The sequence below is a fragment of the Gorilla gorilla genome, chromosome 5 (genome assembly GCF_029281585.2).
Source record: "Gorilla gorilla gorilla isolate KB3781 chromosome 5, NHGRI_mGorGor1-v2.1_pri, whole genome shotgun sequence".
NCBI classification, from domain to species: Eukaryota; Metazoa; Chordata; class Mammalia; order Primates; family Hominidae; genus Gorilla; species Gorilla gorilla.
Window position 1 is genome coordinate 60,067,025 of NC_073229.2, and position 16,278 is coordinate 60,083,302.

Below are 16,278 nucleotides of genomic sequence, written 5' to 3' on the forward strand. Positions count from 1 at the left end.
TGAACCCAGGAGGTGGGGGAGGTTGCAGTGAGCCGAGATGGCACCATTGCACTCCAGCCTGGGCTACAGGGTGAGACTCCATCTCAAAAAAAACAAAAACAAAAACCCTAGTTTATTTATCCAGAGAACCCACCGTTTCCCCAGCAATATCCATTAAACACTGTGGAATGGCTGTTCTGAGCAATATACTTTGAGAAATGCTGTCATAATGTGGTCTCCCTCCCAAAGGGGGACCAATGTCACAGAGCATATCCAGAGCACACAGATCCAAGGGAACTGAGACACCAACACTGTGTGGTCCCCTGGCACGTGACTCAAGGTCTTGACCATTACGTGAATCATTTACGGCATGATACGGTACTCTGGCCATCTCCTTAGTAGATTATAAGCTCCATGGCCAAAGGACTTAATAGAGATTGATTTTGTATTCCAAGTGCTTGGCACAGACAGTGCGTGACACATGTAGGTTAATGTTTGTGGAATTAGTAAAGAACAAAAGGGTTGAGGGGGCTTGGAGAGAGGATTGAGCACTGCAGACTCAGCCCTGACCCTGTAGCACACTGGGTATTGAGAGAAACTTCCACTGGGAGAATACCTGGGGCCACATGGCACTGGGAGACAGCTGCTGATGCTGAGGCCCCATGTTGTTGAGGTGGATCCCACTGGGGGATAGGAGGGGGCGATGGGGGAGGGTGCTGCTGACCCGGGTCAGATCTGAGCTCGCTGGGTCTCCCATTCCTGCGTCAGGAGGCCCCAGGTCCCCATGGGAGCTCAGCATGGCCTGGGCCTGTCTGTCACTAGAGTAGGTCTTCAGCTGACTGTCCTCACGCTGCTGGTGCTGGGACAGGTGGCTCTGCTGGTAGAGGGGGTGGCTGTAGGGCTGCTGGGGCTCCTGGTAGTAGTACTGGGACATGGAGCCCAGGGGAATCAGCTGGACAGTGTGTGCCTGCTCTGGGGTATACTGGTGAGGGTCCCTGTGATAAGAAGGGGGCTGCAGGTGCATCTGTTGCTGCTGCTGCTCTTGCAAGTGCTGCATCATGGGTTGGGGCTGATAATACTGAGGTATCTGCATTGAACCCTGCCGCTGCTGCAGCTGTAGCTGCTGCGGCTGCTGCTGTGGCGGTGGCTGCGGCTGCGGCTGTGATGGGCGTATTTGTTGCGGCTGCGTCTGTATTTCTTGCATGGAGATACGCTGTTGCCCGGCTTGCTGCTGTTGCTGCGGTGGGTAATACTGGTGCTGCTGCATCTGTTGCATGTGCTGTGACAGCATCTGTGGGGCTTGCAGTGGCTGTCCTCCCTGCACTGGCACCTGAGCCAGAGGCTGCTGGTAGTCATAATACAGGTGCCCTTGGGTAGGGTGCTGCCCGACCTGAAGAGCTGGTTTGGACAGCCCACCAGTGAAACCAGGGTGAGGCTGCTGGGGCACCTGCTGGTAGCGGGAAGGGATAGCCGGTGCTGGGGGCTCCATGGGCTTCTGAGACAGCAGCTGGCGGAGAGCACTGTCAGGGGCTCCATCCATCACTGCTGACTGAGTGTGCAGCACCTGGGCCATATTGTTGACCTGAATTCGCAGGTTTTGGTTGGCAAACACCTGGGTGAAAGAGTCCAGCTTGTGTAAGACACCGCTGGTAAGCTTCTGGGTCCGGATCTCGCTGGCCTGGGAGTAGGTGTATTGGTAGCCATCAGTGGGCTCAGCCTGGGCTGGTGCCCCCCACATCATGTTTGAGTTGGCCAGGTTTCCACGTAGCTGGACATGGTTTCCAGGCCCTGCATGACTTCCCCACCCTCCCTGCCTCGAGGTATCCATTTGGCCAAGGTTTTTGGAGCCAACAGGCAAGCCCAGACCATCCCGTGTATCTTGAGGGAAGTGGGGGGAGATTGGCGAGGCCTGAGGGGCATCCATTCCGCCCCCGGTTACTGCATTCCCATAGTTGTGGTTCAGCCCGCTGTGGACGCCAAGTGGTGGCTGTTGGTAGAAAAGGTTCTCACTACCATGGGCCACATGGTTGGTCTTGTACAGTTGCTGGTCACCCATGCTGTCTGCCTTGGTTGTGAACGTCCAGCCACAAAACCATAAAAAAGGTAAATAAAACAAACCCAAAAGGACTGAAACCCTGAGAAGCTGAGAGAAAGTGTCGGCACTACTCCACGGCTGACATGTCTGTGAACGTGGCTGGAGCCAGGTGTTCCTGTTGGCCTGTACCACTCATGTGCAGGGCGGGGGGTTTCACATCCTCTCCCTGGCTGAGGTACGGACCACACAGCACTGTGGTGAGGAGACGTCGCTCACACCTGCAGGGCAAGATGCAAAAGACAGGAAAGGATTTATTTGGATGTTTTGTGATGAGCAATTGATATCCACCATGACCAGTGATAAAAATAAATATATAATCCCAGCTACCTGGGAGGCTGAGACACGAAGTTCATTTGAGACCAGCCTGGGCAACATAGGGAGATCCCGTCTCAAAAATGTTTTTAAATTAGCTGGGTGTGGTGGCATGCACCTGTAGTCCCAGCTGCTCAGGAGGCTGAGGAAGGAGGATCACTTGGGACCAGAAGTTTAAGGCTGCACTGAGTTATGACTGCAGCACTGCACTGCAGCCTAGGTGACAGCATAAAACCGCACCTCTCTCTCTCTCTCTCTCTGTGTGTATATATATATATATGAAACAGGAGACTCGATTAGAAATAGCCAGTGTCATGCACTCCACACCCTTTTCACTGAGTCTGCAGATCTTAACTCTCACATGAGATGCAAACTCTCTTACTTTCAAGCCATTGTTCAATGGCTCAGTAGTTCATTGATTTGTTAATTCATTGTTTTGTTCATTGATTAATTCATCCATTCTTCTGAGACCCTGCTATTGAAAGCCCAACACTATTCTAGGACCTGTGGGAAATATAAAGAAGTTTAAGATATGCATTAATCAACTTATCTGTTCAACACATATTTATTAGACACCTATTAACTGTAAGGCACAATGCAGAGAAATGACTAAGACATAGGCCTGCTCTCAAGCATGTAGTTAGAAAAGGTGATGAGTCGCATAAATAATTACAAAGGGGAAAAAGATGCATGTAATCAAAAGGTAAAAATAAGAGAAGCAGGGTGTGATGGCACGCACCTGTACCCCCACCTATCAGGAGACTGAGGCGAGGATTACTTGAGCTAAGGAGTTCAAGACTAGCCTGGGCAACACAGCAAGACCTCATCTCTTTTCTTTTCTTTTTTTTTTTTTGAGATGGAGTCTCGCTCTGTTGCCCAGGCTGGAGGGCAATGGTGCGATCTTGGCTCACTGCAACCTCCGCCTCCTAGGTTCAAGCGATTCTCCTACCTCAGCCTCCCGAGTAGCTGGGACTACAGGTGCCCGCCGCCACGCCCAGCTAATTTTGTATTTTTAGTAGAGACAGGGTTTCACCGTGTTAGCCAGGATGGTCTCGATCTCCTGACCTCATGATCTGCCTGTCTCTATCAAAAATACAAAAATTAGCTGGGCGTGGTGGCAGGCGCTTGTAATCCCAGCTACTTGGGAGGCTGAGGCAGGAGATTCACTTGAACCCGGGAGGCAGAGGTTGCAGTGAGCCGAGATTGTGCCACTGCACTCCAGGCTCGGTGACAAGAGCAAAACTCCATCAAAAAAAAAAAAAAAAAAAAGAGGTTCAATTTCTACATCCTCAACTTGAAATTCTTTCTAGAACTCATGGATGGCAGAGGTGCAAGCTGTCCTTTTAGGACTTCTCTTTCCTAATCACCCTCCTTTACAAAAAGAAGGGCAAACTTCTCATGTACTGCACCAGGGAGAACGAAAAATGGAAACACAATAAATGCTGATCCTTGTCTCATGCTAGTAATACATAATATTCTTCCATGGATAATGAAATTGAAAATATAGCTCAGCACCAACAATATTTTATTTCTAGACCTGGATGGTAACTGCATGGTCATTCTCACTCTGCTGTAATTCAAGCTATGCACTATGACCTGGTCATATACATAAAGGTGTATATGTCGTATGTCAATTTAAAAAAGTTTATTTTAAAAAGTCACCCCCCCAAAAAAAGTTACCCAGTACCACCATTTCATTTAGAGATGCATTTTCAATAGAATTTAACTATTTATGTTTACAATTTATCCAAATTAGTAATACATTAAATGTTTTGATCAACTGTGTACTATTAATAATTGTGATAACTCAAACCAGAAGAACATTTTAATACTTAGATCTTCTGATTTTAGGAAATTAAAAAAGTTTCAACTTTATATAAAATTGTTACAGAAAAATATGGTACGGAAACAAGTGAAAAAGTTCCAAGCATAAAAATATATTACACATATCACATTAGGATAAAATTCCATAGGGCAAGTGAAATGAAAATACAATTTCCAGAAGAAAAAGGAACACTGACTATTAAAGAGGGTGTTCATGTGTTTTTAAAATGGATGACAGGAGGTATTAAATTGCTATGGTGTTTAGATTCCACTGGATAAATTTAAAACAGTGATGTAATAGTTTTGCTTAAAAATATCAATGTTTACAACGTACTGGAAACGGTATCTTCAGCAAATGTATCATAAAAAAATGTGTGTGTAAACTTAAAACTGTATGAAGGGGCAAAGAGTTTTAAAAGATTCTTTTAGGGAGGATTTTAAACAGAAAAGTTTGAAGACCACTGCAGTCGTACCCCTCTACCTGGGAGTGAGCTGAGTTGGTCTGTCCCTTTCTGAACTATGAGAGAAAGAGATGGAAAACTTCAGATGAGGGGTTGCATTTGGTGGAGTGAAGGGTGGAGGAAGGCGAGCCGTGGGTGGAAGGGGAGGGTGGCCAAGGATGGCTGCAGCAGTGAAAGGATGCTGGGGGTGAGAGTGCTGAGCTTCAGAAGCAAGGAGACTAATGAACCTCGCTGCTCAAAGGGTGGTCCAGGTCCCCTGGGAGCTGGTTAGAAATGCAGAATCTCAGGCTCCAGTTGAGATCTATTGAATCAGAATCTGTATTTTATTGAGATGATGCCCACCCCCAAGTGAGTCATGTCCACATGAAAATTTGAGAAGCACTGAATTATTAGCAGACTCTTGCTGCATCCGGGTGAGGTATAATTAAGACCAGAACTCACAAGACAGTGAGCAGGGAGAGAGGGAGAAATAAGAGAAACATTCCCTGTCTTGCCAGTGGGAAGCAACTCTCCTTCCTTGAAATGCTCTGGCCCACTGGGGCTTATGACCCAGTCTCAGACACCCACTCCTTTACTCACACATATTCTCTCCTTTGATAGCCTCATCCACCACCCATCCTTTCTGACCCCCAAAGATTGCCCCCCGCTCAGATGGTCTGAGATCCTGATCAGCTGCCTACTCTATGTCACCACGTCCATATTCAAAGGCAATTCAACATCATCTCTCCCAAACTGGATGCTGTTTTCAAAGAGCTCTTTCCTTGAACCTGCCATGCTCCCTTCCACTGCAGGGCCTTTGTACATGATGCCCCCTCACCATTTGGAGAGCTCTTCCCCTCCTCTCCGCCACTGGGTATCCTTCAGATCTCAGCTCAAACTACACATTCTCAGAAAGTTCACTCTGACCCCAATCCCCAAGTCTACATCAGATTCCTTTCTTATATGTTCTCATAAAACCATATTCCTTTCCTTTAGACTACTCTCTTCCGCTTGTAATTGCACTTCCACCAGTGCAATTATTTGATTAATGGATCTTTCTCTATTAGAGCAGGAACCAGGTCTATTTTTACCTAGGAGTCTCTTCCTCAAACCAACCATAATGCCCAGCACATTGTAGGACTCCAATAAGGATTTGCTGAAGGAAGGGCAGTATTTATTGAATGAATAAATCAACAAATGAGAAAAAATTAGAAAACAATGATCAAATATCCCAGTGAGTTTAGACAGGCAGAAAAAGATACTCAGTATAGATCAAGAAGTTCTTACGTTCTCATGAAGAATAGTCAGATTGCACCTCGGTCCTGATAGACAAATAGGGCTTACAGAGGTGGAGAGGACGAGGAAGGGTATTCCAGATAGGGAACAGCATAAACAAAAGGCATAAAGTCAGGTGCAGGAGTTCATGCTGGGACATTATGTCCTTGTCCAGAACTCACCAATGATCAGGCTACATTTGTAAGAAAAGGATAAGTTGTAGTGGGCCTTAAAGTGACATCCAACAGTATTATCCTTTCGGCATTAGGCCTGGCTATTTCAGAATGCTCTACCAGGCTTAAACCTCTTCACTTAGCCTTCCTTAAAAGGCTTACACAAAGTCACCACACCCAGGAAGAATTACTTGTTGAAACTCACCCGACTTTGAGCACTATTGATTTCATGTCTCTCTCCTATGGCCCTGTGGGTAGAATGGAAGCTAGATAATTGAACTTCTGTTGACATGTTTGTTTTGTTAAGTCTTCCCAAACTGCTAGGGAAAGGGATTACTTTGCATTCTGAGTTGCAGGAGGCTATTCTTTATTTGTTGACATTTCCAGAACTGGAATATAGTTTATTTACAAGCACAGAACCCTAGATGGAACCCTAGGTGGGTTCCCAAAGTGTGGTTCTTGGGCTAGCAGCCCCAGGATCACCTGGGAAATAACAAATACTAACTCTTAGGCCCCATCCAGACCCACTAAATCAGAAACTCAGGCTGTGGCTCAGCAGTCTGTGTTTTAATGAGCCCTCTTGGTGAGTCCGATGCACGCTTAAGTTGAAGACCTCTGCCCCAGAGATGATCCAGTCTCTCCACATTACAGATGAGGAAACAGAGAAACAGAGGCCCAGAGATGTAATTTCTGGGCCTAGAACAGTGCCTCATTAATGGTAGAAAATCAAGCCTCATTTTTTCAATGAAAGAAGAGGAAAATGGCTCAAGCCTGTAATCCTAGCACTTTGGGAGGCCAAGGCAGGCGGATTACTTGAGGCCAGGAGTTCAAGACCAGTCTGGCCAACATGGCAAAACCCTGTCTCTACTAAAAAAAAAATACAAAAATTAGCCAGGCGTGGTGGTGCACCCCTGTAGTCCCAGCTACTTGGGAGGCTAAGGCACAAGAATCCCTTGAATTCGGGAGGTCAAGGTTGCAGTGAGCCGAGATCAAGCCATTTCACTCCAGCCTGGGCAAGAGAGTGAGACCCTGTCTCAAAAAACAAAAATAAAAATAAATTTAAAAAAAAGAGAGAGAGAAAGAGAAAATGATTTTTCCTAAAACACCATAGGGAGATAATGGCAAAACATGTGCTATTTATTTTACATTAAATGTAATATTTTTTGAATAGGTACTATATTCACATGGTTCAAAATTCAAAAGGTTAAAATGGACATGCAAAACAGCAAAAATTATCCTAAATAAATGCCTGTAAATAAAGTGAAAATCATGCAAATTGTAAAAATAAGGGCGTGAAAAGTCTCCCTCCACCTTCCACCCCCATCCCCAGCCACCCAGTACCCCTTCTGGGACAGTCAATCAGGTTCTTATATATCCTCCTAGAGACACTTTATGCTCATACAAGAACACTAATGCACAGCCCGTCTTATACAGATGGTAGCGTGCTAGGCCGTGGTTTAGCATCTTGCCAAAAGGCTATTTTAAACATATCATTTAAAACCTGAAAACTGTTCTTCTTAGTGGATTAGTCAGTCTCACAGAATTCTTATAATACCAACTCAGGATTCAAGTCTTTATTATTTTTCTAACAAGGTAACTGTTTTGCTCATTATGTGTAACAATTTCTACTGGGTAATTTGTACCAGGAGCTTTTTCATTCATGAACTAATTAACAGAACTGCTACTTTCCCATTTCTTCGGTCAATTTCTTCCTTAGAGCAGGACTCCAGGATTCCAGGGTGGGCTCAACAAATAAATGCCCACTCAGAACCTAAGGTGCCACTCCACGCTCCCACAGAGCCTGTGACCGCTTTTCCTCTGCACTGACCATGTCACAGTCAGGCGACCCACTTCTGTGCCTGTCTCCACACTGGCTGCCCAGTCACTGTGATGTAGGGACAGCAGCCTGCCCATGTGGTGTCCTCAGGGACTGGGACACAGCAGATGCTCAACAAACGCTCACTGAACTGCAACACTGCGCTAGGCAAAGGAGACCTAGAGTGGCTTGTTCCCCTCTGCAGGTCCCATGCCTCTGACATGGACTAAGGGACAGAATTTACTAGTTTCTGTTGAGGGCATAGTGCCCTAAAGCACCAAATTTATGGAGTGCTGTAGATAATAACAAGGCTCTACAGAGACCTCCCAGCACACTTTTTCTATACAGGGCCAGCTAGTAAATATTTTCAGCTTTGGGGCCCATACATATGGTTTCTGTCACAACGCTGCCACGGTAGCGTGAAAGCGGCCACAGACCATATATAAATGAATGGGCGTGGCTGTGTTCCAATACAACTTTATTTATGGACACTGAAACTTGAATTTTACATAATTTTCACATGCCAAATGCTGTTCTTCTTTTGATTTTTCTTCAACCAATTAAAAATGTAAAAATCCTTCTTCACTCACAGGCAGTACAAGAATAGGTGTGGGCTGGATCTGGCCTGACCCATGGTTTGCTTGACCCCTGTTCTAGAGCATCAAAGTCTCTCCATACCCCACCCCCTAGCCTGGGGCACCAGGAGACAAGGCCACAGTCTGCAAGAAGGATATCTGTCCTAAGGGCCACCCTTTGAACCAGAGGCACAGACAGAGAGATACACCAGGAGAGGAAGTTGACTTTGGCGGAGGTCTCCGCAGGACTTGTTTGCTTACAATTCAGAAGGGGTAACACCCTGCTCCGGCCAGACCACCATTGCTTGTTTGAGGAAGAAAAACCAAAAAGATTTTCCTTCTTCTGACCCCGGGCCGTCAGTTAGAGACTGTATACACAATTCTCCAAATGCCTTGGCTTGTGTTTTAGTCCAGCCTTCCTCTCGGCTCTGTCAAGGAAGCTTCACTCGACTCCCCTGGGGCTCCTCTTAGTCCAGCTCACTCCCAGCTCCCCTAAGCAGGCAGGAGCCAAGGGCGGCTCTCCAGGATGTGGGCCGCAGTTCGCGGTCTTCTTTTTAGCACCGTTGTTGTTCTAAATGCTTTCTGATTAGTCTTCTAAATAATTCCAGTGGGTATTTTATAATCCAGTAACCCGATTATCGTGGACATGTGCTGCCAATGACAGCGGTTAGCATCTAAATCTTCCTCCGTGCAGTGAGTGGTTCGCTCTTACTCCTTCACAGCCCTGGCTTTCCTGCTGACTCTGGGCTGTGGGAGGATTTTCAAGGCTCCCTTTGGGCAGCAAGAAACATTCATTTCTCTACCCTCAGGTCTCACCCTGTAGCATCAATTGCTCCCTCCAAGCCCTGGGGATCAGTAAGAAGCCCGACGCATAGCTCAGGAACCTGCAGAATGGAGGGTTTGGATTTTGCTTCCTGCAGGTGGCTCCTCATTAGGAAATAGAGATTGGACCGATTTCACTTTTTGGTTGTCACTGTCACTGCCATCTTTCCTCTGGGCTGGCTGTAGTTCTTTACCAGGGACTTTAACATCGTCTCCCCACTGTGACTACCATATGCCACTTCTCTCTCTTCCTAGCTGTCATGGAGCAGTATGGAAACTAAGGACATGGGGAGAGAAGTGGGAGCTGCAGGAGTCTAGGGTAAATTCCTGGAGGAGGCAGCCATGGTCTGAGTGGGCCTTGCTGATATATTCCTGGACACATTTGTTTCATACTACCTTCCCTAAGTATCCAACAGCAGGGGTCTGCCTGCTCCACCTCCAGGGCCCTGGCTGGGATGACCTCTCCTTCCTGTGTGGCTTGAGTCTCATATTGTGGCTCCCACCCTGTGAGGCCTGGGGTTGCCAGTTGCCCTTTTCTGCCTTCTCCTTGTGACATTCTTTGGGGTCTTTTTGAAGCCTCATCCTCCCTCAGACTGTGAGCTTAAAGATACAGGTTTGTCCCGCAGCAGTCCTGACATGGCTAGGATTGTAGGGAGATTAGGAACATGGGCTTTGGCTCTGTGAATATGGGGTAGTTAGAAGAGCATTGGAAAAAGCTGGGAGTGGTGGCTCATGCCTCTAATCCCGGCACTTTGGGAGGCCAAGGCCCACAGATCACTTGAACCCAAGAATTTAAGATAACTCTAGGCAACATAGTGAGACCCCGTTTCTACAAACAATTAGCTGGGTGTAGTGGCATGCGCCTGTAGTCCCAGCTACTTGGGAGGCTGAGATGGGAGAATCACCTGAGCCTGGGAAGTTGAGGCTGCAGTGAGTGGTGATTATACCACTGCATGCTAGCCCTATCTCAAAATAAATAAATAAATAAATAAGAAGAAGAAAGAAGGAAGAAGAAGAAGAACAAGAACAAGAAGAAGGAGGAGGAGGAGGAAGACGAAAAGAAGAAAAGAAGAAGGAGGAAGAAGGAAGAAGAAAGAAGAAAGAAGAAGAAAGTAGAAAGAAGAAAGAAGAAGAAGAAGAAGAAGAAGAAGAAGAAGAAGAAGAAGAAGAAGAAGAAGAAGAAGAAGAAGAAGACTGCAATAGAAGACAGGAGCCCTGGACTTTGGTTCTACCGACTCCATGTGACCCTGGGCAAGTCATTTGCCCTCTCTGGACTTCAGTCATGGCTTTCTCTACATCCAGATAATTGAAGCAAAGTTTTTCTAGAGAGAAAGGCTGAATAAAATCCATACAATCTCTGCCTCATCTTAACCTGACTTGTGGAGACAAAATTCAGGGTTCTGGATCCAGTTGGTATTCACTGCATAGATCTGACGACTGTTTAGGGGACAAATGCACGCAGTGTAGAGACCAATGTGGTCTCCACCTCTCCTTTTATGACACACAGAAGCTAGGGAGGGGAGGCGATGTTAAATTGATGTAACTGATGTGGCTGAGCACTTCCTGTATGACAAACTGCTCTGGGAGACTAGAATGGAACAAACTCCAACACAGTTACCTGGGATTAACAAACTTCACATCAGTACTGATAAAGTCAGCTACAGCCTATGGTTCCAAGGAGAAAGTAGCAGATGCAAATACAGAGATCCTGTGGCAAACTTACAACCACACTTACCGCACCTTTCAGCCTAAAGGGAGAGGTGCAACAGGCTCTGAGTGGGGCATGCCAGGGATGAGGACCACTCCAGCTTGCCTGGCTCCCCAGGAAGCTTCCTCCCAACCCACAGTTGATACCATCCCCCATCACCTGGTGGCGGTGAGGTTGACAGATGATCCAGCTGAAAGGTCTGCAGAAAGAAGACGGGACACAGGAGCATCAAAACAATCCACACGTGATTCCCTGAGTGACCCAAATGCTTTCATGATCACATGTGTCCCCTAAGGAGGAGCTGCTAAGAGAATTTCAGAATCAATCATCAATCAGATTGAAGACCTGCTTTGTGCCAGGAGAGATGAGAGGTCATGAGGGCCCCTGGCCTCATGAGGTTTACAGTCACATTAACTGAGGCCTCATAGCTCAGACCAGCATCTATCTGTGTCCTGTCATCCTTTACAGTCTTTTATACCAACTCGCACTGAGGACCTTCTATGCCAGGGCTGCTAGGGGACAAAACTGTGTCTTTAAGATTGCAATCTGGGGAGGAGGAGGCTTCCAAAGGACCCCAAGGAATGTCACAAGGGGAAGGCAGAGAAGAACAACTGGTGACCCCAGGCCTCGCAGGGTGGGAGCCACAATATAGGGCTTGGGCCTCACGGAAGGATGAGGTCACTCCGGCCAGGGCCCAGGAAGTGCAGTATGGCAGACCCTTGCTGTGGGGGACTCCGGGAAGGTCTCTGCAGGGCACTTGGCTGGAGGGGTCTGGGCCCAGGGCCCACAGGAAGGATCCTCCACTCCTGCCCCCAAGAACTTGGGGTGTGGGGCCTTCTGAATCAGCACCTGGGACTTCAGCCAAACAAAGGATCCCTGGCCCTGCAGCTGTCCTGGGCAGGGCAGGGCAGGGCTGGGAGAATGGGAGGAGATTTCCCTCCGGCTGCTCTGATGAGGCCCCAGCAAAAGTGGGAATAAAGATAGAGGGGAAGTGGGCTGGCAGGGAGATCTGACCCCCTTGGCCCCACCTACAGTCTCAGAGTGAATTATTAATAGAAGAAAGCACAAGTCAAGCACCTGCAGGCTCTGTTGCTATCACTCAAGCTCCACACCTAGCGTCATGGGGCCAAGTGGCCAGAACAGCCTCCGGCAGGTGGGCAGCACAGACCAACTTCCTCTGCAAGGGACGACAGGGAGGGTGGTGGCTGGCGCTGTTACCACATCCTGGCCACGCACATTGAGATGGCACCAGACCCACAGACTCTCCAGGCCTGTGTGTGTGTGAGCTATACCCCCAAGCAGATCAGCTGGTGTGACTTTAGTGTGTGGCCTTCCAAGACATCAGGCTGTATAAAAAACCAAAGGGTCACCCAGGGCCCCAGAGAAGAAGCAATCATCTTAAGGGACAACCACTCCCCTTTTTTTCTGGAAAACAGCTCACACAGCAACAAAGTCAGTGATGTACAAAGTCAGTATGTAAAATAACCGTGCAATAGTGTTCTTGTGTTTGGGTTGTCATGGGTCCCCTCTGGGTCTCCTGCCTGCGTTTCAGACAAAAAGCCTGTGCAGAAGCCCAGGGTATCCCAGGTTATGATGTCGGTGCCACGCGGGAGCATTCTGTAAACACCGGCGGCGACACCGAGCTACATACTGGGCAATGCCACGGTCCCAAGCTTTTCGCTTTTAAGATAAGGGGGCTCGGACAAGCCACAGTCCCTTTGGCTCAGAGTTCTAAGGTCTTTTGGGGAATTCTGGGAGTCAACAAACAAACCCGAGGGGACCTCTGGTAACTGGGGCTGGAGGCCTTCCAGCAGGACTTCCTGAGTCGCTCCCTCCTCCAGGCCTCCGAGGATCCGGTTCTGGCCTCCTTCTAGAAGCCCTGGGGGATGGTGAGCCTCACTCAGGTACCCATCTCCCAGCAGGTTCGTGCTCTGAGGGAGGGCAGAGGGAGCCCTGGCTCGCTTACTCGCTCGCTCGTCTCCGGGACTCAGCTCATGCCTCCCTGACAGTGTGAGTGAGTGCTCAGGAGGCACTGACCCAGGGCAGCTAGGAAGAAGCCTCTATGCCCTGCAGCCCTCGGGGTTCAGCCCAGCCACTTGGCCGTGCCTGACGACATCTCCCCTGTTCTTCATGGTGCTATGGGAGGCCAGCCTTCCCAGGCAGATGAGTGAGTCTCCTCATTCAAGGGTCCAGGGGGAGCCTCACCCTCATGACACCCTATGTAGGCTCTCGGGGCCCTTAGGAGGCTGCTGAGGGCGGGGAAAGGAAGGAGTGAGGGAGGAGGCCTGGAAGCCAATTAGGAAGATGTCCTTGAGAGGCAAGTCCATGGGAGCTGCAGAGAAAGTCTGTCAGGAGGACCTGGTTCCAAACTTGTTCCAAATCACAGCATGCCACGATGAAGAAAAACAGTATGTTTTAATTCATAAATGCTTCTAAGAATTCAGTGTTATGGAATAAAGTTGGAAGTGAAATTCTCCCTCACCTGAGATTCCCACCGTCTGGTGCTTTGTATGTGGATGGTGGGAGGGATGATGAAGGTTGGCTTCTGGTTACTGAGAGGCCTCAGGGGATAAAGAGGGGTCCTGCCCTTTCTGGGTTTGCTCCCCCTCTGGCAATCTTCATGCTCCCCTGGGAAGCCCCCAAACCTGTCTGGACTTGCTCAAGGCAGATATCCTGTTGGTCACTGGCCCCCATTATCTCGCAGTCCCAATTTCTTGCCAAAACAACTTCCCTTTGCTGCTAGGGGACCCCTGCAGCTGAACCAAGAAGACAGAAATGCAGCCCCGGAGCCTGGGCTGCAGGGAGAGTGTGAGGACCAAATCCTAGCTAAAGGTTTTACAGGCCCAGACACGCATACTTCTGTTTGTTGGAAACATTACCCCACCAAGCTCAGTCACCTCAGGTACTTTATTTTTCAAACAATACTAGATATCCAGTTCCATAGAAACAGAATTGTGTTTAATAGCTCTGTTTTTTAAAATCTCTCCCTCTCTCTCCACTGTGCCACGAGCAGTGTTTGGCCAAAGCAGATTCACTCAATGTTTATGGAACACAGCAAACAAGTTTGTCAAACATCAACCCTGTGTGCATGGTAAACTATTAGAAAGTGAAGGAGCCAATCCCCTTCTCCGGACCAGCTGAGGTGGTCCAGAATTACATCCAGGATGCCTGTTTAAGAGTGCTCAGACTCTGCCAGGATCCTCCAGCCCTGTGTGGAGGCGGGTCACAGAGAGGCGGCTGTAGGAGGGACACCCAGCGTGGCATCGATGAGCTGGATTAAGACGCTGCTATGCAAACAGGAAGGAAGAACAGCAACGATGGCTAACGTGCACTGGGCGCTAACCCCGGGCTAGGCACAGTGCCAAGTCCCTCAGAAGCCCCTCCCAATAACCCCACATGGTGGTAAGTGCATCCATCACCTTTAACTACCTTACCAACCTCCCAATGACACCTTGCAATGAACATTCTCAGATGCATCCCCTTAGGAACATCTGTGAGAATTTCTTTAGGATACATACCCAGGAGTAGAGGAAGGTGTGATGCTTTTTATGTGTCAGTTTGGCCAGGCTGAACCACTGCCCTCAGAATTCCCTTTCTAGGGAGTTGGTTAAAGCAGAGACTCATAGAAAATGACATGTTGACAAGTGTGTATGCTGCAGTATTGCTAGAAAAAGCCAAAGACTGAAAACAACCCAAATGCCTAACCATAAGGGATTGATTGAAGGAAATCATAGAATAACCGCAGGATGGGATACTATGCAGTTGTTAAAACTAACAAGGAGACTGGGCACAGTGGCTCATGCCTGTAATCCCAGCACTTTGGGAGGATGAGGCAGGAGGATTGTTTCAGCCAAGGAGTTAGAGACCAGTCTGGGCAACATGGTGAAACCCTGTCTCTACAAAAAATACAAAAATCAGCCAGGTGTGGTGGTGCACGCTTATAGTCCCAGCTACTTGGGAAGCTGAGGTGGGAGCATCAATTGAGCCCAGAAGGTTGAGGCTGCAGTGAGCCATGATGGCGCCATTGCATTCCAGCTTGGGTGACAGAGTGAGACCCTGTCCCAAACAAACAAACAAACAAACCGAACCAAAACAAAACAAAAAATCCAAAAGAACAACAATGAAACTCTCTATGAAATGAAATGGAAAGACGTCCAAGGTTAAGTGAAAAAGAAAGATGCAGAACAGTATGTTCAGTATGCTCTCTTTTGTGTAAAAAATGGTTAAAATAGAATATATACATATGTAGGTATATAGATAGTTGATTTTTGTTAGTTGTGGTAGTTACATCCTATAAAGTCTCTATGATCACTGAATTAGTGAATACTGAGCCACTGCTCCTAAGAGAAATACAGGGTTAGGTTCCTGCAAGCCCCTGGTTGCAACATTTTTGTCAACTGATCAGTATATAACCTTGTTTTATATGTGTCTGCTTAAAGGATATCTTATTTAACATCTATTTTTTTCATTCATTAACATTGACCTCACAGCCAACAGTACTACAACTAATGCCTGAAAGGAGCTTATCTAATTCACCCATTTTCTCTGTAAGGCACATACATCACAGCCTTCTCGTGCTGAGAACAGTAGGCAACACTTTAGCATTACACTTGGAGGCCATTTTAAACAGTGAAATCAACAACAAAAACAACAAAAATATGAAAAATGCCACACTAAATACACCAAAAAAGCACACTTGTGTCCAGCAGGAGAGCTGAAATAAGAAGGTGGAGTTGCCTTGTTTAACCTCAGCTTGGCAACATGCATCGGGCGACTCAAAATTTTCACTGCTCTGTGCATGTCCTCAAATGACCAAGAAAGCACCGAGCATCGGTTTTGTGGTTACAAATAAGTTTAGAGAGTAGGGAATTTGCAAATATGGAATCTGTGAATAATAAGGGTCAACTATGTATTTATAATTGATATATATTCATAAAGAAAATCTGGAAGGATCCAAGAAACTAATAATAGTTGTCTGCAGGGAGGTGGTAGAAACTGGGCTAATTGGGGAAAAGAGCAGGAGGGAGATTTTTCATTTTATAACTTTTTATATTTTTCTGTGTTTTTGAACCATGTGAATATATTACTTACAAAAAAAACCCAGATAGAATAACATATGAAAAAAACTTTTTTTTTTTTTTTTTTTTGAGATGGAGTTTTGCTTTTGTTGCCTAGGCTGGAGTGCCATGGCACGATCTCGGCTCACCACAACCTCCACCTCCCAGGTTCAAGTGAGTCTCCTGCCTCAGCCTCCCGAGT

General features: G+C 47.3%; 1 protein-coding gene across 19 annotated transcripts in view; it reads right to left on the reverse strand.

The window, feature by feature from the left end:
* Positions 1-16,278, reverse strand: part of TRERF1 (transcriptional regulating factor 1) — a 228,590-nt gene that overhangs the window by 43,755 nt on the left and 168,557 nt on the right. For all 19 annotated transcript variants that reach the window (XM_055389653.2, XM_055389638.2, XM_063707608.1 and 16 more), the window contains exon 5: positions 596-2,292. In XM_055389653.2, the coding sequence (XP_055245628.1) occupies positions 596-2,035 (1,440 nt within the window). In that variant the 5' untranslated portion in view covers positions 2,036-2,292. The remainder of the gene's footprint in view (positions 1-595; positions 2,293-16,278) is intronic.